Source organism: Puntigrus tetrazona, chromosome 12, assembly GCF_018831695.1.
Source record: "Puntigrus tetrazona isolate hp1 chromosome 12, ASM1883169v1, whole genome shotgun sequence".
Classification (NCBI taxonomy): Eukaryota; Metazoa; Chordata; class Actinopteri; order Cypriniformes; family Cyprinidae; genus Puntigrus; species Puntigrus tetrazona.
Window position 1 is genome coordinate 13,081,929 of NC_056710.1, and position 26,977 is coordinate 13,108,905.

The following is a 26,977-nucleotide window of genomic DNA, read 5'->3' on the forward strand; positions in this document are numbered from 1 at the left end:
CGGTCGAGACGGTGAAAAACTCGCACAGAGTGTGTCAGATATGGATCGCAAAGTAAATTCCATTCATGCTTGGACAGTCTTTGGAAAAGTCTTATTAAGTAAAGTGCTTAATGGTGCCTAATCAGCGAATATTCACTGTCCGACTGAGCCAAAAGACCGACCTTCTCCAGAGATCCGGGCACATGCGCAGTATCCTCACACTTTAGTGCGCGTACTTCGACCTTACGTGCATATTGTCGGGCAACTGAGCGCGCGACAGCACGCGCTGACAGTTGATGTGGACTGACCTGAACTTTAAATAATTGTGGAATGCTCTTTTATTCACGTTCACATACATTTTTAAGACGAGACGGTGTTTTGAACGGTTGCTGAAGAAATGATAAAGAAGATAGCAAAAGGTTAAACATAGCGCAATGTCGCGATATTAGCGTTTTTTTTTATCATAATATCGGAACTAAGTATTGGGTTTTATTCTGTTCTCGTGGGGTGTGTCCATCAGAGCAGCACTGAGCGCTTGTTGGAGTCTGTCCGGATGTGTATATGATGTCTGATCACTTGTACCTCACCAGTGCGCTGCTGGCGCGCAATGGATTTATTGTGGGAATTGTTCTATATCGCGTTTAACCAGTTTCTCTGCTCTCTGAATGGATCTGAATAAAGCAACGATGATATTCGCAACTTTTTGGATAATGTTGCCCGTCCTTGGTAAGTTGAGACGCATGCGTTCCAGTGTTTGCTTGCGCGTTACATCTATATCGTCACCTTAATTCAGAAGCATACATAGTAAATTATTTATTTATTTATGATCAATTGTGGTTAATATAATTATTATTATTAATTATAAAGCGGGGATTCGTAAGAAAAAAAAAATTAAGTGTTGCATCTTTTTCAAATAAGTCGTTTCTATTGGTTTGAATTGGGTCCACTAAAGTAACCAGGTGAGTGCTATCGCATCAGTTGCGAACAATGTGCCGGACGTTCTGTTTCATTCGTTCACATCTGTAACTTTGCATTTTCCCTGCGCAGATTTAATGCACTTCTCAAAGGCAGACGCGATCTCACAGTCTCGGTCGGTTCGGCTGGACTGCGTTAGGGCTCATGAACAGTGTTTGGCGAAGTACGGCTGCAGCACTAAGTACCGAACCATGAGACAGTGCGTGGCCGGGAGAGCCGGTAACTTCAGCATGCTGGCGGAACCCGAGGCGCAGGACGAGTGCAGGAACGCCATAGAGTCCATGAAACAAAGTCCCCTGTACGACTGCAAGTGTAGGAGAGGAATGAAGAAAGAGAAAAACTGTCTGCGCATCTTCTGGAGTATATACCAAAGTTTACAGGGTGAGCAGATCCAGGATCAGAAACCAGTATGAGAAATGATCATGCTTTGTAGAGCTCTGTAAGTCTCGGAAATGCTGTCGAAAACATTCAGCGCTTTAATAACACTTCTGCTTTTAAGAAAGAAACATGTAAGCATATTACTGTTTGTACCACACTCTCTTACTGGTTCTTTGCTGGTGTTTATCTTCCAGCCAACGACTTGCTGGAGGACTCACCGTATGAGCCAGTAAACAGCCGTTTGTCTGATATATTTCGTCTGGCTCCAATAATATCAGGTAAGTCTGATGATAATTTATCCCCACCTCACACTTAGCACTGAGTGCAAATCATTTGCCAGCTTTTTGTTTCGTCTGTATGCTTAATGTGCGCAATATGTCTTAGGTATATGCGTATGCCCTCTTTCCCTGCCTCGTTCTTGTGATGTGCTCATTTGGCTGTGGATAAAAGTGTCTGCCGAGTGAATGAATTTTTACATTTAAATTTGAATGTCTGGTGGCTCATGAATGGCCCGCCTGCATCAGTCACTTATGAAAGCGTGCTTTGTAATGGATGTTAGAGATCTGAGCGAACAGGTTTCAGTTATGTCCTTGGAAAAGAGTCAATGCCTAATGCATTCCTATAGAGGACTAGCAGAACAAGTGCTGCTTGATGGCCACGGTTTGGTCGTGTGCTGTAGATGGTGCTGTTCCTCCCCTGTTCGGCTACTGTGAGGTCTGCTGGTGTTCAAGATAACGCTGACTGAATCTCTCAATCTGAGTGCTTGACTGTAGAAGTTCTGCTGTAAATCTCCATGGTGACAGACATGCAGTAGATCTGTTCCAAAATCTAGTGAGTTTCCTCGCTGCCAGCTGCCTACATGGGCAGCATTCTAACAAACATAGAAAAACAGTGACCGATTTGGAACACTCCACTTAAAGTGTTCCACTCCGAGCGGTACACAAATAGCACTGCGCACCAATTCGAGACTCAAATAGCAATTGATTTCAGTAGTGTTTGACATTCTGCTGTCGTGCTTTTTAAAAAGGATTTCTGAAAGCTGGAAATAAAAGATAATATAATTACAATGTAATACTATTTCGGGCTTTCTACTTTACAATTTCACATTTGGGAAATTTAACAGTCATTTGTGCGGGAACGTTTTTTTTCTCAGTGTAGGCGTTAATTGAATATATGTTTAATATATGCTAATTGCAGTGCATTATGTAAAATCTGCAGAAAACAAGGTATCTTAGATATCTTAATTAACTTAAAAAAAAAGCATGTGATGCAGTCCAATATGTGTCTGAGGTTCTGTTTGCATTAGGTTTAGATTCATTATGAGTGTACCGTAGGTCCATAAGGAACATGTGAGCATTACATTAAAGTACATGCAAGACATCCTCCCCTTACATTACCCCTCAGCCGACTCCAAATCAATAAAGCCATAGAAGAGACACAGTTTCTGAGATTGCAACTATGTTTTTTCCTGAAGCGTTTATCAATAAGGTCAATGATTCAGAATGAACAAAAAAGCTTAAAAGCTTAAATATACCAGCTGTTAATTCTTTAATCACCAGTCTGGTGCTATTAGAGCATAATTATGAAATGAACATCACAGGCTTGCCGTTGTTTTGCTGTACTTCTGTGCATTTGTGCATCTAAAAGCCAGCTACAGGTGTTGTACATCTCCAGAAAGAGAGAGACATTCATTTTAATCATGTTCGTATTTGGATGAAACGCAATTGAATATTAATCCCAGAGCGAACCTCTTTGCTTATTCCATGCATATCTAGAGCAAAACAAAAAATTGGGAAAAGGTGCAACGGTTTTGGCATGTTCCAGCAACCCCTAGTAATAATTCACAGCTGGGCTTTACAGGAGTGAGCAGGATGTTTATGGCCGCTGCCAGTGCAGCTTCAATAAAAACTGATTTGGTTGAGAGACCCAGAGCTGCTGTGCCAGATCTCTACATGGCCCAGATGGAGAAATGTTCTGTTCTTGATGTGGTTCAAGTCAAGTTTATACGGGTTCGAAGGAACTGTTGAAAACCCTTTATATCAAAATGATGAACTGCATCAACCAAGACTAGCAGGTAACACATTGTTTAACACAATAGTCTGGAGAGAGAAAGAGATAGGAAGTAACTTGAGCAGTGCCTAATAAGCCAAAAAACCTTGGCTGGTTAGTGTTCATTGTGTGTCCTGTCCATAAAGTGCTTTTATATTTACTTTCAGGAACCACAGAATCAGCCCACACACAGGACCCCAATAATAACTGACCCTAATCTGTTATTCTCAGTGGGACATCTCTATACAACACCTTGTGTGGGTGTTTTCAGGCTGTTCACAGCAGAAATGGATACTCAAGTCTGAAGCTTGTTCACACAGTGCCAACAAGCACCAAATTCAAATGGTTGTTGGGCTTTGTGAGCATAACAGTTATATTAACAAACTATGTGACCGTCCACATTTTTTTATGCACATTTTGAGAAATCACATAAATGGTTGCTGCAAGATGCGCAAAAATTCTACAAATGCATATAAAATACTTATGTGCTCAGCTCGTAGTTTGAGAATAAATAAGTGAATAAATTTGTTATCCAGTAAGGAAAAATGAGCATAAATTACAATGTAAATACTTTTACAGAATAAATTCCTTGATGCGCATCAAAAAAGGCATAAACTGGAGTATTGCACAGTATCTGAAATGCTGGTTTTGGCTTTCTAAAATGCTTTAGGTCTTGTCAAGGTGCTTCATTGTAGTAAGATGTCTGTGTTTTGTCTGCACGCTCCGAAGCTTATAATTTACTGTAAAATTCTCCCACTGTAGCAAATAAATTTTTTCTTCCTGATATTTAGCGCAATTGTTCAGGAAGTAACGATTTGGTTCTCTGGATGGAAACATGCTTTATTCGGAAATGTATGCAATAAATCTTGCACAATCTTTGTAATTGTTGGTGAAATTAGCAATATCTAAGTAAAAAATTATTTTCAACACCAAATTTGTTTTAGTGACTTGCTATTTTTCGATGAACTTTCTAGTTTGAAAACCCATGCTTTATGAGACACTGTAATCTAAATGTCCTTACGAATAAAGAACCTCACAACCAATTTCTAATAACTATATATATATTTTTTTATTTGAATGGATTTGAGATGTCTTGACTTCATACTGTGACAGACTTGAGACTCTGTGGCAGAATATCAGAATACAGAATATCCTTGAGGGAACCATGAGGCCATGCAAAGAGACGAAACATAGTCAACAAGGTATCAGCTTTCTCGAACTCTTTTCATAGTCCTGTCCAACAGAAACGCCTGCTCATCTAATTGTAGCCGTCCTGGGCTCTAATGCAAAAACGCCAGTGTTTCAGTAAATGTGTTCAGGTTACACTTCCTGTCAGAAACATAACTGAGATCAATATGAATGGCCGCATTAAGCAGCTAATAATTGCTGAGCAAGGCAATTCAACCTCCAACTTGGCATTTTAAACATTAACAAACTTACTATTCTCCATGAAGGTGCATCACTGAGGTTATAGCAGTCAAAACAGATCGAATAATCACATACTTTTTACGTCATGTTTATGAGAAGCTGTGTTTGATGGGTATTGTTGGAACTGCAGAAGCTTTGTTCAGGATGCATCTGAATGCAATCTGCTGTACAGGCACTTTCTACCCTCATTATTTGATGGCATACCCTCCTGCTCTGCATAGCTTTGTGGGTTTGGGGCTTTAGTAACAGATCCCCTTCAGCCAAGGGATCACAAGAAAAAGGGAGGGGGAAGATCTGCTTCGTGAAAGAGGAAAGACATGCCTCGTTTAGTGAAAAAGTAGCCAAAAGGGTTGGGCAGAATTGAATTGTACCGAATTGTACAATGGTTGCCAGTAGGCAGGAAACTTGAAGGGATGGTTAAAGCATATTAGGTTTTCTACCGTTAAAGGGGCCGTTTACCCAAAAACGAACACTCTATCATCATTTACTCACCTTAATGTAATTCCAAATCTCTATGACTTTCTTTCTTCAGGGAAAATTGTTTTTGTGCATTCAGTGAAGGAACAACACGAGCAAATGATGACAGAATTGTCATTTTTTGGTCCATTTATATATTTGGCCTTACTGTAGGTCATATGGCACAAAAGAAACATGTTTATTGCGGCATTAATCATGAGATATTCAGACCAAATAACCACAGGAATATGTTTTCCTGGCAGTGTTTGAATTAAAGTCTTTTCCATAAATCAATAAAGAAGCAGTCATACGAGACAAAAAAATGATCATAGTGTCACTGTAGAGCGAGAGTTGTGCCACCCGATCAGCGAGAAGCTAGAGAAATGAAGACAAAGAGAAAAGCACCCATTGCTGGGTTAATAAAGGGAATATGAAAGGGATAGTTCAGCCAAAAATGAAAAATTAATTTACTTACTCTCATTTCTCTCCAAACCTGCGTGACTTTTTACTCCGTGGAACTTTTTGTGTACGTTTTCCACTTCCGACTTTAAACTGTTGAAACCTTCTTCAAAATATCTTTTGCATTCTACAGAAAAAAAAAGAAAGCCAAAGCTGAAAACAGCACAAGGTTAAATGCTGACAAATTTTCATTTTGGGGTAAAGCGTTTCTTTGCATGAACACGAGGGTAAAAATAAATGTGTGGGACCAAAGATCAGAGCTGGAAAAGAAGATGTTATGCTATGAGCTGCTCCTACCAGTTTAGACAGATGAATCTTGTTCCATTCCTTGTTAATTGATTTTCTCATGTCCCAGCTTTGGTCTGCAGGCTTGTCAATAATGAAGTGATCCCAATAGCTATTCATTTGTTTGTTATAGCATACAAGCTTCTCACAATCATATGTTCCCTATCTGTCGGTAGCGGAGTTATGTTGCTATTACATTAGCATTCCCCCGATGTCTTCACAACATAATGTCTCCGTACGAGCTGTTTTGTTTTGCATATATAACATTTGATTATATATACAATATATTATACATACATGTATACATTTATGCACACTACTGTTTAAATGTTCAAAAAGTGAGATTTTTGAAAGGATTATACTTTGCTCACTGAGGCTGCATTTATTTGATCGGTAAAAAGCAAAAACTGTAATACTGTGAAATATTATCACAATAACATGCAGAGGAGAATTTTCAGCAACTATTACTCCAGTTTTCAGTGCCACACGATTCTTCATTAATCATTTTAATGTGCTGATTTCTGTTATTTTACTGTTATTAATATTGTTCTGCTTAAATGTTTTTAGTGAACACTGCGAGAGGCCCACAAGTCTTAAAGGATCATGATTCTTTCTTTTGCTAGTATATTGGTCAAAATTCAAAAGTCTTTAATGCCATTTGAGATTAAAGTAATTCATCCTCGCTGAATAAAATGTATTATTTATTGTAAAAAAATCTCACTGGCTTCAAACGTTTGAACAGCAGTGTATGTATGTGTGTAATTGCTGCCGCAGTGGAGTGCAAATGTATCATCGGTTTAGGTCAAACATATCTACTATACGGAAATAAAGCACACTGTTTCTGATGCTCTTAAAACTGCAGTGCACCATCTCACAGGAAAGAGAGATGGAGATATAGTGGCATCCATTTTCTCTAACACACAAAACTGAGGTTGCCCTGGCCATCTGAATTATTCACACCCTCGGGTCGGTCCAGAATGTAGTAACTAGTCCCATGTGGCCTTGTCTTCTGAAAAGAACTGAGATGCATTGAGAGAGAGTGGAGAGACCACATTCTCTTCTCATGCAAGATGGCCTGCTTCCTTTCATGAGTCGCATAAATTTGGTTGTATTCAGTCACGCCACTCATCCAGAGAAATAATTTGACTGAATGTGAAACAGACAGAGAGTCTATTGAAAGGAGTAATGGGGTAATTATGAAGGAATCTGATGGATGCTAAATTAAATTCCTTTTCAGTGTTATTACATGTATTTTTAAAAAACGCCTGGCTAATTTATTTCTGGATGCGTTTTACTTCCTGCCGGTTTTGATCCATAATGTCATTGTCTCCATAATGACAGTAAATCCTATCATTGTTTTAAACATTCAGCAGGATGAAATTCATATGCGTAATGTTCATTCGAATTGCCATAGTCTGTTTTAAGAAAATCAATTCAGCCCTTCACTGGCATTGGCACGAATGGCAAAAAGCCTATAAGAGAGGAAGAGGTTATTAAATATGAAAAAACGGCCCTGTCAGCAGTTATTGTTTGGAAGTGCAATTTGATTTCCAATCTCATTTCACATCATTGACATGGATGCCAGGGCGGTACGGTTCATGAATTCCAACCAGCTGCCACACAAGGAGAAGACGACAAAAGACAAACAAAAAGAATGTTTCATGTTTGTATAGAAATAGACTCTTTTCCACATTAGATAATAAAACTCTGCTATGAGATGAGCATGTAAACACTGAGAAACACACAAATCAGATGCCCTAAATTCCCTTCATCTCACGCTATGAGAAATATGTTGGCCTTGTCAGAAAACACGTAAACAGCTTGATGACTGCCGGAGGCAAAAATGACATTTAAAGCTTGGGCATGCTGTGTTGTGTACAGCTCATAAGCGTTGGTAATTACAAATGTCTGGATGGTTGATTACAAATCATTCAGCATCAATAACTCCGTCAAGTGTGACAAAAAGGAGGAAAAATCATGGAAACAGCCAAAAATTCACTGTTGTAGCATAAAAGAAATGCACAAAAAAGACATTTAGACATCCACTTGATTCAAAGCTTATTCAGGGTCATTTTCTTGATTCCCAACAAAGGAAAGGAGGCAAATTGCGACATTAAGGAACTGTTCACACAAAAGACATTTTTCCATTCCACTGCAACACTTTTTTCATATAGTTTTCTATGTAAATGCGAAATGTTTCACTATTAACCAATGTCTTGCATTTTTAAAATCTAAACTGTCTGAACAGTCCCTAAAAGTGCAAGTACAATACATACGGAGAATTGAGTGAAACTATTCTTAGCAAACATTCAGGCTTGAGTAGAAACTTCAGTAATCAATTATTTTGGAAGATTTGATTTGCAAAAACTGAAAACGGCACTTAAAAAAACACACAGCATGACCTGAACCCTAAACACGTTTTGTCAAAATAAAAGCCGGTATTTTGTTGAATTTCAAGGCATCGTGAGTTCATGTTTACTGCATATAAGCCACAAAGTGCCCTTGTAGTTTTTGAACAGAAGCCGATAAATCCGTTTTAGTGAATCAGCTGTATTCAGGTGACAAGGCTACTTCCACAATAGTGAGGGAAAAGCTCTGTATTGCGTGTAATCACATTCATACAGTCTATGATCATCTGCTTTTACTAGAAAAGAAATTTTTAATATGTAAAAGAAAAACATGCTGTCAATGGACTTGAATTTATAAATGACCCATATTTAAATTATTATTGCTTATTATTAACTGCAGTTTGATTGATATTACTTGAAATGCACATAAAATGTGCATATCCTCACCTTTTTATGTGCTGTTATAATACTCTAGCTGCCATTTTTAAAATTTGCATGGCGTTTCAGTCATAAAAAGATCTTATACAAATACTTGTTATGGTACATCTTAAAGAGTCAAGCAATTTATTGGTGAGTGAACCTGAATTACCCTTTTCGGTAGATAGCTTTAAAGGAATAGATCAAAAACTATACAAAATCACTGTTACAGCTCTTCTGTAATGTAGTCTGATCAATGTAATAAATGCAATTGACCTTCAATTCCCAATGAATCAAATAATCAATTTGCTCTCATACCCACAAAGCTATTTCTTCCTAAAAGACAGTGCGGTTTTCCACGGTTGTTAAATATCACTCCTTTATTGCATTCATGTATGAAACAACATGCTATGTTCTGCATCATCATTTTTGAAATGTGACGGGCTGAGAAGGTCATAACTCATAAAGCTGCATCTGCGTGTCATTGACCTTGTCATCACAGAAGATTAGTGTTATTAACTACACATCATTAAACAGGTTAAAAGCAGAGCATAATGCATAATACAGCATAACTGTTCATATTTTCACATCAAACTCTGTTGGTATCTGATGCGGCGTCTGTAAACGACACCTCTGCCTATGATTTTTTTTATAACCGATCACAAAGTGCTTGCACTGCAGTACTGTGAGAGCTTGTATGTCCGTAGCATTTCGGGTCATCTAAAGCCACGTCATCTGTCACAGCTGAGATTAAGGACATACAATGACCCACACACACACACAGAAAGACTCAAACACCCACACGCAGCAGAATAGTACAGACTGAATAGATTGTGAGAGTGTATTGGCTGTCAGACATATATAATACAAATCCTTTGGAGTGGATTTTGGAGAGAAGCCTAGTGAGAGGAAGAGGAAATCCTTTATTCTAATGGGCTGGGTTGACAGCTCTATGCTGTCAGTCCCTAAGGACTGATCCCCCGCTGTGGATGTGTGCTTCAGTGTTTGTGATGTATGAAGCCTATAGTTATCATTTCCTGAGTCCAATATTGTGGGAATGTGTATGGGAGAGGAACGCAACCACCCCCCTCCCTCTCTTTTAAGTCTGCGCCTGCATTCATCAGTGGATTTATCACATATTATATATCTGTAGCTTACTTTAGCTCCTTTTCTCTGTCTCCTTATAAGCCATTCAGATTCTTTTTATGGAAAAACATTTATGTTCATGCCCAAACAAGTCTGATTTGGAGCATGCTTCGATGTTACTGTGCTGCTTTTAACTATAATGAAATGTTTATCTGTGGACAAAGGGAGGTGTGGCACAAAAGGATGAATGCAGGGTCTAAAATGATTTGTACCTTTCAACGAACGACGTATTGAGGACTGTTTTTACAAGCCTTGCATTTTTTTTAAATGGCTCAAAATAAGCTATTAAAAATATTTGATAATAATAAAATAAGAATAAAAATGACTGCGGTGGGTAGTTTTTCCCTGGCATATTTGTAACACATGTCCATTGTATAATTCTAAGCATTATATGCTAGATCATATATTATAAATTATTAAAATATATTAAATATATTAAAAATGGGTAACAAAAAGAGAATAAGACAAGCTGCAACATTGATATTTCTTTGAGTTGACTCACATCAATGAAGGTCAGCCAATCATTATTTTAATTCAGTATAAATTATGCCTTATGCTGCCGGGAAATTATACAATATCATATTCTCTTACAAATAAGAAAAAAACAACCTGGCCTCAGAAAAATATGTACCTCTGTGAACTTTTTGTGCAACACCGTTTCTACGTGCCTTTCTGCACATTTCACAAAGAGAAATGTCCACTGAGCGGCACTAAAATACAGGTTCAATACATGAATCCTGCCACATTTTGTCGAATCTTAGCTCCTCCCCAAGTACAGCTCTGTACTCCGTGAGCTACTGAAAAGAACTCATAGATATGAAGCTGGATATGCGTGATGCTAGCATTCAAAAGCATCGGTTTTCAAAAATCCCAGCATATTAATATTGTTTTGAAGTCATAACATTATATTCTTGAAGTAATTTATTAATTAAAATTTAGCAAAATTCAGCAAATCTGTGTGTGAAGGAATAAAATGTGTTTTTACTGCCTCTAGTGTTCTTTTCTTTTGGTATCTTGTCCCTATTTTTTCCCACGCCTCCAGATAACAGCATGTTTAATTCACAGGATGTGTGAGAGTTGCAACAGCTGTATGTCTTTAAATCAAACCTCTCAAATATTTGAAGGTCAGATATTCATCCTTTGAATTCAAGTTAAATCATGTCTTATGTTGCATTTTCAGTTAAAGTTACCGGCGAGTACCTCCATATTATTTGGCTGCCAAAGGCAATCTGACTTGCATTTGGCACTCAGTGAGTGTTCATTTTACACCCCGCATGCATCGTTCTTTCATTCTCAATTTATTAATGGCTCAGTCTTGGCTCGGTTTCTTACAGATTAATAAATAGTGGCTTGTATGTTTTACTGCTAATGTATGTAAATTGAAGGCAGAGACCCAGAGGGAAATTACTTGGCAGTTGTTGATGGTAAAACATCAAATACCAGTTTTATGTCTTATTAGACATTGATTTTTCTTCTGGATTGAAAGCCATCAACACTGTACTCTTTATTAATTACACTCGTGAGATTTTATGCAGTTTAATTGCTCGGCGGTTGGACATGCACAGGCACACACACACATATAGCCCCTAGTCATCATTTACTCAAATAGTCTCAAGCTCCGAAAAGCTTTCCGTCTCTCACTTCCAAACATCCAGCAATCACATGACTCCCTCCATTGTCACTTTTACAATAGCAGCTCCCTGGCAAGGTAAATCATTGCTGGAATTTCATGGCACCACTGGAGTATCGAATACACCACTGGAGCCCCAAATCCCTCTGGCTCTGGTAATTATTTAAGGTCATATTAATATGCCAGCACTGTCGGGAACTGGCTAAAGTGTCCATTACATCAGCCTGTTAGGGGTCAGCAGTTGACAATCACTAGTGTAAACTACCCATCAGATTACCAGGTCACCACACAATGATTTAAAAAATTACCAAAACAATTTCGACATATTAAATACTGTGTGTGTGTGTGTGTGTGTGTGGTCCTGGAGCACAAAACCAGTCTACAAGTAGCAAATATTTGTAGCGAAATCCAAAAATACAATGCATGGGTCAAAATTATACATTTTTCTTTTATGCCAAAAATCATTAGGATAGAACAGTTCCATTGACATATTTTGTACATTTTCCACTGTAAATATATAAAAACATAATTTTTGGTTAGTAATATGCATTGCTAAGAACTTCATTTGGACAACTTTTTTTGCACTCTCAGATTTTTTTCTTATGACTCTTTTTTTAGTCCAGGGTCACATACATTAATCATTCAATTGATTTACACTAATTAAATGCGTTTAAATAAATATTTTTGATACAGTAATTAAAAAATACAGAGTTTAGAAAAGTCAGTTATGTCAGTAATAATATTGTAATATTAATGAGATAAAAAAAGCAACAGGTCGAACATTAAAATCGTCAGGATGTTTGCTGAAGTAACATAGCGTACATGTTTGGCTAAGAACCATGCATGCATAGAGAGTTAATTAAAAGCATGTTGAAGAAGCTTGCCATCTTTTCAACCTCTTCTTGAAGACATTTCAGGGGATAATCTCTGGAGAGAAGTCAGCTAATGTAAATTTCATTATAAAGTTGTCCTGCTTTTCACCTCGTCAGTTGTTTGATCGATGCCTTCAACCGCCGGTCTTTCCGAGCAGAGCTGCATCAGCTTCAGATGGATCTGCTCTGTAAACATACACGGATCAGTGCGTTCATTAATTTCTTTTGGGTAAAAGACACTCATCAATAAACCAATAGACTCCACATCCACTGGATATTTTCAGATATCAATTGGACTGACTAATTCCCTTAAAGCACGCTCCAGAGGTCAGCCATTGGCAGGCATTGCTTCAGAGGGCCATTAAATGTCCCTGGACAGCAGTTTAAAAAGATAGTCTTTTACACAGAGCTCATAGTGTTGTTTAACTAGCAGTTCTCTCTATATTAAAGATCCCAGAGATGGTCAGACAGGGTTCATCTTGTAACAAACCCTCATTCTGCTGCAACGGCACTTTCATTAATTGATAGAAGGTTACGGTCCAATCGACTCATTAGCTTCAGTTCTAAAAAGAACTGAATACACAAAACCACCCAAAGATAAATTTTATTGCTCTTTCACAGCTCGGGAGATTTAATGAGGCTCTCAGTCCACGTTTCGTTGAAGTATCAGCTTAAGTGTTTTAGATGTATCTTGTAAAAAATAAAGAAACAAATTAGAGAGTTATTGTTATACATAAACATAGCACAATAAAAGGAATAGATCAGATAATCAAATCTTGATGAGAAATGTTGTAAAGTTTTTAGCCTTTGATTGCAAGTTTGGGCATTTTGAAAAATCTGAAGAGCAGGGAACTGAGAAAAACTAAAGAAAGTTAGGAATGTGAACAAATAAGTACAAGTAGAAAAAAATAAAGATAAAGAAAAAAAGAGCAAGAAGAAAGAAAGGAAGAAGAAAAGAATAATGGATGGAAGGCCAAATGTAGTGAAAAAGAAAGAAATGAGGAAGGAAGAATGAAAAGTAAAGTGGGAACGAAAAGAAAGACAAATCAAAAAGGCAAGACAAAAGCGAGAATGTGGAGATGGGAGAGATGGCAGAAAGAGACAGTGGCAGACACGGAGGAAGAAAGAGCGGGAGATCAATTATGGAGGTAGAGTCCTCGTAAGATTTGATTTGCTGCAGTGGCATGTGTTTTTATTGGATTGGAACAGTTGGAGGAAAGCTGTGAGATTATTAAGCATCCGCCAGAAAAGCTCCAGGTCTCTGCCATCAGCACTTTCTGTGTCTGCAGCACTCCCAATCTCTCAGGCCACTTAAGGAAGCGACTGAAGAGCTCACTTATTATTCCTGCACCCAAAGAGCAATAAACAACAGAGCGCTCTGCTGCCCGAGCATGAGGCCACATCAACACACACACACACACACACACACACACTGTTGCTCATTATTTCACGTCACACTGGAGTTCTCTTGAGGTGCACATGGCTCTCAGCCCAAGTAGCCTCTGGCTCACAACAGACACAGAGGAATGTAAGCTGAGGTCATTATACACACAATCACAGCACTGACAAAAATACCATGGCATTACAGACTATGGACTTTTTTTTCTGGAGGGGTTGTTGCAATAGTTCACCCACAAATTTATAATGTGCTAAATGGAGATGAGTTTGTTTCTTTTTAGAACAGATTTGGAGAAATTTAACATGTCATCACTTGGATTTCTCTGCAGTGAATGGGTACCGTCAGAATGAGAGACAGCTGATAAAAACATCACAATAATTCAAGTAATCTACACAACTCTGGTCCATCAGTTAACATCTTGTGAGGTTTTGAAGTTTCGTTCTGATGGGACCCATTCACTACTGAAGATCCATTGTTGAACAACTAATGTAATGCTAAATTTCTCCAAATTCACACTTTCTGAGAACATTTTCAGCAAATTATAATTTTTCGGTAAAATATTCCCTTCAACACGAAAATCAAACCGAATGTTGCAAATATAATAGCAGTCAGATAATAATAAATAAATATGCCCTGTGCTGTAAAATAGCCAGGAGTCATTTTAATAATGTACCATAATAAATTAATATCGCATTATGTTTAAAAATGCAGCTCAGGATCATTGTATCACAAGAAAATATGGGTTAGTTTTATAGACTCTGACATGTTGCAGAACCTGTCCACATGACTGCAACTTCTAATCAACAATTAAACATCCCTCCAATAACCTTGAGCCTCATGTCAACGTGCTTGTCAAACGTAAGTAATGGTTTTTGTAATAGGTGATTAACCTCAAGGATCTAGGCCGCTTTCAAATTGAATCACATCTAGTCATTTCACGAAAGCCCACAATAAGCACAAATTCCTCATCAAAACACATAATTGCAAAATGCAGCGTTCCATGCACATGCGAGAGCTGCAGCGCATCAAAAAAAAAAAGTTGAGTTACCGAAGCGGAAAGCAGAGGAGTGGAGAGAAGACTGAGTCATCATTAGGTAAAGAAGAATATCATCACTTATTAGACGGCTCACTGGAGACTTGATTCTGATTGGTCTGTATTTTATCATATATATATAAATATATATATGCAATTTAAGAATAATACACATTAAGATGATCATTATTGTAGCTTATGCCACCCAATATAATCTAAGCTATTTTTGATAATGCTCAGCACATTATACAGTACATTCTTATGTTCTTACTTTTTGCACCGCTATGTAGTCTAAGAGTATTTGTGTTCTGATGTGTATTTAAGCAAAAAGCATGCTTAGAAATAAGAGAGGAAAAGGCAAACTGAGTTTTTCAGGGTTGTGAACTTATCCAAAACGAAGCATTCACCTGAGGATGTTTGTTCAAGAGACGCAAATGCCGTGTTGATTGAGAGGAGGGAAACAAAAGGAAAAGTGTACAAGCAGCTGAGGGAAGTTCTTCAGGCAAAAGATTAAAACGCAACACAAATAAAACCTATTTTAAACCGAGTTTAGTTGCTTTATCTAATTGCGACACTCTGCAGGATGTCAGTTCTTGGAGGGAAATACATGAAAAAGGGCTGGAAATTGAGTCTCGGTGTGCTTGAGGCAGTTTGTGTGGGATCTGTTGAAGAAATTGAGAAACAATAATAAATGAGAAAAAATAGCGTTCATGTGATTTTATTTTCAGACACACTAGACTGGAGATGAACTATGTGAACTACCATTCATTTGGGGTCATTTTTTTTTAATTATTAATCAAGGACACATTGATTTTGACATTCTGCTAAAATTAAATATATTTCAATGTTAAACAGTTCTTTTAAATGGTAACACTTTTTCACAATTACTGCTTTTACTCGAGTGTTGATCAAATAAATGCAGCCTTTGTCAAAAAGCTATCCTAAACACTCTGCCATTGGCTGGTCAAACAGAGAGCCCCGCCCTAAACTCACACCATTGGTTGAGCCACTGTTGCTGTGCATGGAAACTCAAACAAACAGATGTTATAAAGTGCAACATAAACAAAGTGTTGATGTTCTTTTTTGTAAGCAACCTACTTGCTTGCGGTTGTCGCTAACAAGCCGGGACGTATATTTAAATATACTTAAAATTAAAATTTTATCATTTTCTGAATATCAATTAGTAGTACAGTTACTCTCACTCAGACCACATACTGGCTGACATATGGCCTCTAGTTCTGTGAATGCCATACGGGACGACCTCAGCCAGAGGACGTTCACAGAGAGTCCTAAAAGGTCAACAGTTGCCCGACTCTCAGCAAGTGTTCTTTGACATTTACAGCACTTGCATCAGTAAAACCAGCCAGTAGTGTTCGTAACTCTCCCTCTAAATCTCTGCCCTCATAGGTGAAGCGGCCTTTACGAAGGACAACAACTGCCTGAACGCCGCCAAGGCCTGCAACCTGAATGACACGTGTAAGAAGTACCGCTCTTTCTACATCAGTCCCTGCACCAGTAGAGTCTCCACCACCGAGGTGTGCAACAAGCGCAAGTGCCACAAAGCCCTGCGGCAGTTCTTCGACAAGGTGCCACCGAAACACAGCTACGGCATGCTTTTCTGCTCCTGCCCCTCCGGGGATCACACGGCTTGCTCCGAGCGCAGACGTCAGACCATCGTGCCAGCCTGCTCTTACGAGGACAAAGAAAAACCCAACTGTCTCTCCTTACAAGCCTCCTGCAAGACCAACTACATCTGCAGGTATTATAAAAGACGGCTTGGGTAAGGTGGAAAGTGCTGGAATATTCACTATACTTTTGAGTTCATTATTTATCCTGTGGGGTGGATGGTGCCTGAGAAGAGACGACTGTCACTTGTGTGCTCAGTCTGTTTAATGAGGAGATGTGGCATGTGGATTCTTGTTCACTCCTGCTTAATTTTTTTTCAGATCTCGTTTAGCTGACTTCCTTACCAACTGTCAACCTGAGGCTCGCTCGATTTCTGGGTGTCTGAAGGAAAACTATGCCGACTGTCTGCTGGCATATTCAGGTCTCATTGGTGAGTTAACTCAAACCAATAAATGAATGTGGCAGTGCAGTACTGCATAAGATATTTTATACCGTGGTACCAGAATACCGTGAATCAAAGCTAATTTCAAAAATTGTACTACTACAGTAATGTACAGAAAAACATGGTTGTTCCATGGTAAATGTCTGCAAAAGTCTTATTTGATGCAACGGATGTTCGAATGAACAGTAAGATTGAACGATAAGATTTAATAATAATGTATTATTAACATTCTAAAACTAAAACTAATAAACATTGTATGTGCATATATTTTGGTTTATATATGGATCGTGTTTATGCAATGAAATTTAGCACATCCTTTAAAACAAGACAGAAGTGCCACTTGGCTTAAAGGGATAGTTCACCTAAAAATAAAAGTTACCCCATGATTTAATCACCCTAAAGCTATCCTAGATGTTTATGACTTTCTTTCAGATGAATACAATCAGAGTTATATTAAAAATGTCCTCACCAAAATATCAAAGATTCAAGCTTTATAATAGCAGTGAACGGGTAAGGAGATTTTAAAGTCCAATAAAGCGCATCCATCCAGCTCACATGGCAAAAACATCCTACGTCATCTGCTGGAATGCTGCTCTCAACTGAAGGCATGCACAATTAGCAGAAGCTAATTGATAATGGTTTCAAAAGTTTTAAATATAGATATTTTTCTTATAAAAATGATTTTTTTTGCTTGAGAAGGCTTTATAAAGTAGATGGATGCACAATCTCCATTATAAAGCTCAAAAGGGCCAGAACATTTTTAAATTAAACTCCAGTTGTAATCATCTGAAAGTCATATGCACCTAAGATGGCTTGAGAGTGAGTAAATTATCGGATCATTTTCATTTTACGGTGAACAGTCCCTTCAATAATTTGTATGCAACGAAATGACTTTCATACACTTTTAAACATCTAAATGTTTGGGGTTACTCTATATTCACACTGGACTAGGATAAAATAATTTTGATCAGGAATGTTTTGTGCTAATGCTGTCTATAATGGCTGCCAGCTAGGTTTTGAAACACAAACTTCCACACAAATGACCTTTGAACTCTGCTCCTTGCTGTGTGTGACACAGGTACGGTGATGACTCCGAACTATCTCCGTGCCCCTGGCATCAGCGTGTCACCTTGGTGTGACTGCAGCAACAGTGGAAATGGAAAAGCAGAGTGTGACAAGTTCACAGAGTTCTTCACCAGCAACCGTTGTCTCCGTGAGTAGACTTCATTCACAGCTGCTGCTGCCGCTGCTATATCATTGGTCACATGGCCTTCAGCGCAGACTGACAGAATTTGCCCATCAAGACTGACGCTAAAGCTGAATTCTGCTCGGTTGCGTCTTCATGATCATTCACAGTCTGCACCAGTAAATCCGATCTCTGCGATTTGTGTTGCTGTGCGGTTCAGGACAGTCTGACGGCCGAGAGACAGAGAAATCCCTCTTAAATGGGGCGGCTGAGAGGGGGGATTGACATAAAAAGGCAATAAAGCATTACTCAGGTGTCCATGGGCCTGGAAGAGTAGGGAAAGCATGCATTATTTTGTCAGGGAGTTATTCAAAAACATCCATTTAGATGAACTGGATGCAGGGAGATAGACGCGGAGCAGATGAGAGGGAGGATTCTTCTACATGAGACAATGGCCTTTAGGATGACAGCCCGGATGATACAGCAGTACAGACACAAGTCACACTTCATATCTGACATCTTCTCATCTTTTTTGTGTTTACCTATAAAGAGAGAGGTGGAGGGAAAGGGAAACGACTGTCCAACGAGATGTTAAGGAGTTCAAACAGCACGAGGAAAATGTTTTCTTAGCTCTTTCTAGTTTGGATGCATTTGCACCATCAGATATAATGCACACATGTTGATAGGAATCAGTTTTGTTTATGCTCAATTAATAGTTGCAGCTTTTTGACTTGGTTCTGAAGTACTGTACCAATAGTTTTATTCATATTATATATAAAGATATATAAAGATCCAAGGTGTAAGCCTCTATTATCATATTAGATTTAATGATGAAAATAATACCATAGATTACTTTTCTAATAAACCTAATTAAACCAAAGGTCAATTACTTGCCTTCTAACTCTGGTAACTTATCTAATGGCCATCTAATAATGAACCAATAAGAGCACAGCAACTATAGACATGTGAGAATGTTAGAGAATGTTAAAGATCTTGAATTTTCAAGTAAAGAATGAACAGGCAATATAGTCCCTATAGTCCCCTTATCTTAAAGTCTGCTAAGATGTATAAGTAAAGTTTATGTCTGCCTTGGCTTTTACTCAAGATATCTCCAGGGTCATGTTGTACACCCCCCGAAACAGATACAAAACAAAGATACTGTATAAAAACTATCCAGAATTATGCTTGGAATATACATCCATTCTAATGAGAGCAATGCAATACAATGGAAACGTATGAGTTTTAACCCTTAAGAAGCAGAATGTGCTTACACAGCCTTAAGGGAAACTCAACGCTCACTCAATAATAAGGTCAGCCTTCTCTCATCTCTGTCAATAGACGGTACTTAATACACATGCAGTTTATTCTTTACCCGAGTACCCATCAATAATCTCCCACTTGCCCTTTAGCTTTCTGTGGCAAGAGGTAAATAACAGACTCTGAAGTCAAAAGTGCTCTTCAGAATAAAGTCATTTAAAAAAGCAGTAGAGTCATAATGGCTTCCTCCGTTTTATAACCGGAAAGGTCCCAGAAACTAAGTAAGTGAAGGTCTTACTGCACTTACACACAGACGATAAGTGCCTCTTTATCAGAGTTCATCTGCTTAAGTATTAAGAGGCGAAAAGAGAAGCTCTTAATATCCAAATAGGTGTAGATAACTAAAGGGCAATAATGTGATAGCGACATGTCAATGTCAGCTGTATTTTAAACAGGGCTGAATGGAGAATGCATTTTGCTATTCGAAATAAAGCTGGAATAAACAAAATTGAAATCAAATAAGTTGAAGCTGCACAATTACTATAACTAAATGACAATAAATATTGGAAATATTAAAAACTAAATTACAAAAAAGCACAATTATTAAAGATTAAACAAAACAAAAAACATGAAAACTGAAACTGATCTAAATAAAGCACTATTTTAAATAAATACTATAAAAGTAGAAAAGTATACTAAAATAATACTGTTCCAAGATTTGAATTGGCAAGCGGAGTATAAAATTGTCCTAAAATTCATTTTGATCTGAACATTTCGTGGCTTTGTAAGATAAAACTTATTTTATCAGTAAAAATTTTCATTCCAATTTAACTTCCTGTGTGTGGGTGATTCAATTCAAATTCCACCTTATTTGTTTTGTTTTGTTTTACTTTCTGAATTTCGCCCTACCGTGATTCGAAACACCTTTTCTTTATTTCCGCCTTACACAGGCAATGCCATCCAGGCGTTCGGTAACGGCACAGATGTTGGTGTGTGGCAACCCCAGCCGCCCATCGTGTCCACTCCACCCGACCCGTACACTCCACAGAGAGGACGGGACAGGACATCCAACACGCTGGACGACCCAGCACTCACCAATGACCTGGACAGTAACGCAGACCATCTCTACAGCTTCTGTGGAAGCCTACAGGTACGGAAAGCAAGCAGCGTGTTATATTTACGGAAATGACCTGCAATTGACATCCTAATTTCTGAAAGTCATCAGAAATCAATACGTTTATCTAACTTCTTTATTCCTAATCTGTTGATTAGGAAAGCGCGGTGAAAAGGCAGTGTAAAATGTCACCCAGACGCCCAATCTATGTTTTGGAATCTCCTTTTAAACCACCATATTGACTATCTCTGATGGGGAACGACAGCTGTCAGTCAGACACACACATTGCTGTTGGCCCACACAGATGGTTAAAGACGCACAGCCTACGTCAACTTTACAAACAGCCGGCAGCTTGTTTGAATGCATTCAGGCTTCGCTTGGCATACGATGACTTTCATTTTCCGAGCCTCAGAGTGAGATGAGGGTTTACTTTTGATTGATGGGTGTGGGCTGTTGCGGTGATAACACACACATAGGGCCTCTGGGTAGAAATGAGATACATCAAACTGCCAGAACTGTCATGTCAGAGCTAATTGGCTGGCACATTAACATGAGGAACACCCTTAAGCAGGATATACCCACCCATTACAATCTCTCTGAGGAAAAAGATATCTTCACCAATCATCTGCAAATCTAACTTCAAGACTGGCACACGCACGGTCTCTAAAACGACTGGCATACACGCAGATATAGATCTTCAGAGGAATATTCAGGTTAAATATATACTCTCTGAAGTATACGTTTTTGATTAAAACATAACGTGTGACTCGTCAGTTATTAGAAAGATTAAAAGCATCATATATCACCAGTGTTTTTTTTAAATAAGTGACCCTCAACAATAAAACCAGTAATAAGGATCAATTTTTGGAAACTGAAACTTAAACATAATCTGAATGAAGTTCTTACAGCAATGCATTTAATCAAGATTTTATACATTTTCTGAAAAATACATTTTATAATACATTGTAGGAAATTTACAAAATATCTTTATTGAATATGATCTTCACTTAATATTCAAATGATTTTTTGGCATAAAAGAAAAATCGTTAATATTGACGATACAATGCTGGCTATTGCTGGAAATATATTCCAGCAACTAAAGACTGTGATCCGGGGTCACGTACTGTTTGTATTTTATTTTGATTAAATAAACTGAATTTATATATTTTTAAAATTTGCTACCTTGGCTTAAAAAAAAAATGTAAATCTCTAAAAAGAAAATAGACATTAAAATTATAAGAAAAAAAAATAGAGGAAAAACACAAAGGACTCTGTCAAAAAGTAATCATTAAAGAATCCTGAAACAATAGGGGAGAAAATAAACACACAATGCGCTGAAGTCTCCAGATGTGTGAAGCATTTATTAAACCAAAAATATTAAAATAAACAGAAAAACTGCATTCATCTGGACTTTTATGTTTTTGGCCTAAGCGATGCCTCACACAATTGGAGTGCTTAAATTTTGTAAGATTTTATATTAGTTAAACACGGCTCAGTTTTTTCCACAGGGTTTTACAGCCTTCTGAAATCCATCTCACTTTTTTCTCCTAAGGATGATTGATACGGTTTTTCATCTCATCAAATTGCATTGATGTAAATGTAGAATGAGTTTATTTAAAAACAGGTTTCACATTTTAGTCCTTCAGAGCTTTTTTTCTACAGTTATTTTCTTCTATAATTAATAGCACGTTAGATGCTGTTGATAAAGCTTAACTTGTTTTTAAAATCCTCTTCTTCCCCTAAATCTGCAGCTCATAATACAGTTCAACTGCAGAACACCAGGCTACACTCCTGCAGATATAGCACAATTCATCATATCGGAGCAATAACAATATTATGATTTATTAGTAGACGGAGTTTCTTTCGTCAGATAGACTTCCAGGAAGGTTATTAATCATTCTATCCCACAATGCTTTTCGCGAGAATTAGCTCTGTTCTCTCTCCATTGTGCGGCACCTTTATTATATTCCAGATTCTCTGAGGAATCACTTTATCGTTCTAACAAACCAACTTCTGTGTGTGCGCTTGTGGGAAACGGGATAACCGAGCAGAATCGCATGTAACTGGGTATTAAAATGTATTGGCGTGTCACATATTAATGCAGACACGCCGGCCTCCTGCACACAGGGAAACACGCGCAGCACATTGATTTGAGCAGAAGCAGGACCTCAGAGAGAGCTCCTGACCACAGCGCTGTGTACGTGTGCTGTTTGCGTGTGGGCTGTGGGGCTCATTATCATAACATTACATCTCACTCAGAAGACCTCTTCTCTTTGAGGCCAATACTATATGACCTCTATTTGCCGTGGTGAATTACAGCGCTTTATTGGAGCTGTGCTTGACTTAGATCGCACTGGACTCAGTTTAAAGGGCTGCTGGATGGAAATGCTTCAGTGTGAGAAATGGTTTATAACACAGAACCTTGAAGAGCTTCTCGCAAGTAATTGACTTTTCAGCCCGTATTTCAGCTGGCCTCTTTCTCTCTTTCTTTATAGGCTCAGAAGCTGAAAAGTAATGTTACTCTGGATGTTCTTTGTGTGGTAAGATCCGTACATTTCTACTCACCTAGTATTTTCGTCAATAAGTGGCTGTTCACACAAGACGCATTCCGTACATTTTTGAGCGTTATGACTTCTTGTTGCATCTCAATAATCATGATAATGTAAGCTTTTACTTTCAGCAAAGAAATGTAACCAATGTCAACTTTTACTACACTATTATACTACATTCAACATTTTTTTTAAAAGTAAATTATCTGTATCCAATTCAGTTATACCTAAAAAAATGTTAACTTGAACTTGTTTAAAGGTTAAAGCAGGTGGAAACTTTATTATTAGTATTATTATTATTACATATATCAGTATGTTTTAGGGCACATTAAGCTTATTAAAAGGCAAAACATTTTGTTTGAACAGCCATTTTGATTCTATTCCATAAAGATACAAAAACCCCAGCTCAGAACAATAAACAAAATGTGTAATTATAGGTAATTATTTCCCATATTTTATATCTCCTAGTTATACCTCATTTACTTCTCATATTTTATATGACATGTTGTAAGATTGTAGATTTTATGTCTTACAGCTGCGACCATATTGTAACATATGACTGAAATTATTTGAAATAAGTCCCAACGTCTTAGTAAATTAACTGTTTTATTTTTTATTCTTGTAATTGTTACTGTATTTTTTTGCAATTGTGACCTTACAGCCGTGTCCTGTCAGAAAAGAGAGAATTATGTCCCAAGTATAAGATATAAAATCATAATTAACAGACAAACTTGCGATTGTGAGCTGTAAGACATAATTATTTGCAAGACATAATTACAAGAAAAAGTAAGAAACAGCTTTTTCTTTTTTTTTTAACTTGGAAGTAGAAATGGGCTTTCGTACTATTCACATCACGTAAAAAAGGGTTTCAGAATCCGCATATTTTCTGAAAACGGAGACATAATGAGGTTTCCAAAATTTTTAGGCATACACAGCTTTAAGAACAAAACAATCAGAAAATGTCAGGATGACTAACAATATGAAAACATGACCTTTTTGCACAGGATCCGCAGCTGAATGACCCCAGTAGCTTTAATGCAATATCTCGGAGCTCAACTAGTGGCGTGTGCCTGCTGGACTGGAGTGTGCTGCTGCCGTCTCTGGTCTCAGCTCTTCTAACAGCCCCACAGACATTATAGCCGCTCACCGATCAGACCTGCTGCTGGACTGCTGCCGTTGCCTCTGTACCATACAAAAAATGTTGTATTTTGAGTTTTTCCGCAAGTGGTTCTGTGCGCGCCGTGGTGTTTCAGTGTGATGAAACTATTCTTGGTCCACCTGCTTTTCTTTCTCACTTATCGGAGATAACGGACAAACATTGACATTTTTGAATGTCAGTGGAGGGTCATCTAGGATTACTTCTGTTGCGAAAAACTTTCTGCAAACAGGTGTCGTCCGAACTCTTACACGCGGCGCATCGTGCTGCAGTTTTTTCTATCATCAAAGCGAGATCTGGTCGAGAAAACAGAGAAGCGTGGAGATGCGGGAACCACTTCTGACAGTTGAAAGATTGACGCAGCTTCTGCGTACCAGGGTGCTGCAGATGATCATTTATTTTCTCTGAGCTGATGCCACTGGAAAGCCTGCAAACTCCCAACTTCTACTCAAACAGTGTCAAGCAGTGCAGAGAATTTTTTTTTTTGAAGGCTTATCAGCAAAACCTGCTGCTCCTGTCCCTTATTAGGACCTACAGACTCCATTCTCCCTCAAAGTGGCAGTGACTTTTTGCAGTGCTCCGGCTTAGATGATACGGTATGGGAAACGAACATCAGGATAGACACGACACTTTATCACGACAAAACACAGGCAGTTTTTTTTGTTGTTTTTTTTTTGAGTTTCTAGGCTCCTTTAAATTTGTAAATGTCACATCTATTTTAGCTCTTATCCTCTCCGGTGAAACACACCATGAGAATGAGTGCTAAGCACCGATTTGCTTATTTTGGGAACTTTTGGGACATGCCATTCATCCCGGATATTTACTTGTAAATACCATCTTTGTTTACAATTACCATATTATGCTTCTCAAAGTTTATTTCTAATCTAGGAAACCTTTTCGGCTAGTGTATCACCTCTGTTGTGTGAAATATGACTTAAGTTTTAGTGATGAAATTCATAAGTAACTACGAGGGTTGATACCGCAGTCCAGTATATGTCAAATGTGCTTTATGTACATCCAGTGAGAACGGTTCCTTATGCTCATCTGAAAGAAGTGCTCTCCAAGTATCATTTCTGCATTGTTGTTGTACTGGTTAGCTGTAAAAAGAAATATAAATATGTACGTATATAGACCAGGGCTGTAAGACACGCAAGAGCAAAGAGAAACTTGCATTAAACTAACTAAAGAAGGCCTTTTAACTTGTCTTACTTTTTTCTTCTCCATTTGTTTTACTTCAGATGCATAAGAAAATATGTGTGAAGTATAAGAGGGGTTTTCAAACCAGAGTTTTTTCGAGCACAGGAGACATTCAGAAAAACCTGCCTACCCAAAACTGAATGAAAGAATATGTGTGTATATATATCACAAAGAGTGTCAAAAGTAAATATTAACCCTAATGTTTTTATTATTATTAGAAAGAGGAATAAAATGGATCATTATATTTGGAGGTGTATGGCTTTAGAAAGTGTTAAAAACCCCCTGAGCTCAAAAGTACTCAACATTGAAGTGCACATCAGACAGTTCTCTGGCAGACTGTGCCATTTAGTGCTAAACAAGACATGCTGCCAGTGTCAGTAAACGTGTAAAGACTATAATTGAAGAGCTCTTGGATTCTCATTACTAAAATAGGAGATGAACTGAATGTCTACATGTCCTATGGATTAGCCCCATTCGATTCACTACGCCAGTATGTCCTTCACGGGCAAAAAATAGTTATACGCTTTACAGTTTACAACATTAAACTTGACACTTGAACAGGAAGCCATAAAAAGCTCTAGTGGTTTAGTGAGGTCCTGTCAGTTTGACTGATGACTCAAAAGTCACTAACCAGCTTAGAAGTCCTAAAAAAAAAATATTTGGGACAAAAAGGAGCTGCAAAACAGCGTTAGTGGTAACAGCTTACAGTTTTCCGTTGACATCACTTAACGTATTAGCTATCGTGAAGTAACATGAACAATGCTTTTGTAGTTCGCAAAAATGAAAATTAGCTGAGCATTTACTCACCCGCAGGCCAATCAAGAGATGAGTTTCTTCATCGGAAGAGATTTGGAGAATTTTGGTCGCATTGCATCGCTTGCACACCAGTGGATCCAATGCAGCGGATGGGTGCCGTCAGAACGAGAGTTCAAGCATCACAAGTAATCCACACAACCGCTTGTCCATGAACTGGCATCATATTATTAATAAACACAAACTGACAATCATAATTAGATTAATGCTACAAAAAAATTACATTTAGTGATACTTAAAGCAGTAGAGATGTAGAAGCCAGTCACCATTCATGCTTTAGCTTCAACTGTTACCTCAGTTTGACTGTTCTCGGCCATCTTATCAGGCTGGATTAACTTTCACTCCTAGCAGGCAGGATTAAGTGATAATGGGGACATGATTGTCAGTCGGATCACATCAGTCCACTCTCCCCAGGACAATAACGCACAAGGACGCAACCGGGTTCACCTAGAACTCACTCAACATGCTGTACTAGGACGTGGTGTTTCTTGACACCAGCCACCGCTTCAGACATGATGATTGAACATGTGTCCAAAAGATCAGTAGAGGATTTATTAGCTGTGTCACACTGGGGGGGGAAAAAAAGTGTATTTATGAGAAATTTGCACGGTAGGAAACAAGGAACGCTGAGAGGCGAGATTTAATAATCGCTCGAGCGGAGCGTCGGTGGCTGCGAAGTCTGCTCGAAAGAAAGGGATCACAGCGTGCCATTGTAATTGCGGAGCATCGCAGATTTGCATCAAGCGTAATATGAGCTGTGAAGCAGGAATGAAAAGCAAATGA

The 26,977-nt window shown here is 38.1% G+C and overlaps 1 protein-coding gene across 1 annotated transcript; it reads left to right on the forward strand.

Moving 5' to 3' along the window:
- Positions 1–244: 244 nt before the first annotated feature.
- gfra1b (gdnf family receptor alpha 1b) lies at positions 245–25,383 on the forward strand. Its single transcript, XM_043253231.1, has 9 exons — positions 245–705; positions 1,027–1,335; positions 1,527–1,610; positions 16,262–16,613; positions 16,801–16,910; positions 18,001–18,135; positions 20,316–20,515; positions 22,975–23,019; positions 24,033–25,383. The coding sequence occupies exons 1-9, from the start codon at positions 645–647 to the stop codon at positions 24,165–24,167; spliced, it is 1,431 nt and encodes a 476-aa protein (XP_043109166.1). The 5' UTR covers positions 245–644; the 3' UTR covers positions 24,168–25,383.
- Positions 25,384–26,977: the final 1,594 nt, after the last annotated feature.

Excerpts from the sequence above, each read along its gene's own strand:
- gfra1b (XM_043253231.1), top strand. The coding sequence starts at position 645 with ATGGATCTGAATAAAGCAACGATGATATTCGCAACTTTTTGGATAATG. Across the intron at positions 1,611-16,261 it reads TCTGGCTCCAATAATATCAG|GTGAAGCGGCCTTTACGAAG; the intron begins GTAAGTCTGATG and ends CTGCCCTCATAG. Across the intron at positions 23,020-24,032 it reads CTCTGGATGTTCTTTGTGTG|GATCCGCAGCTGAATGACCC; the intron begins GTAAGATCCGTA and ends CTTTTTGCACAG.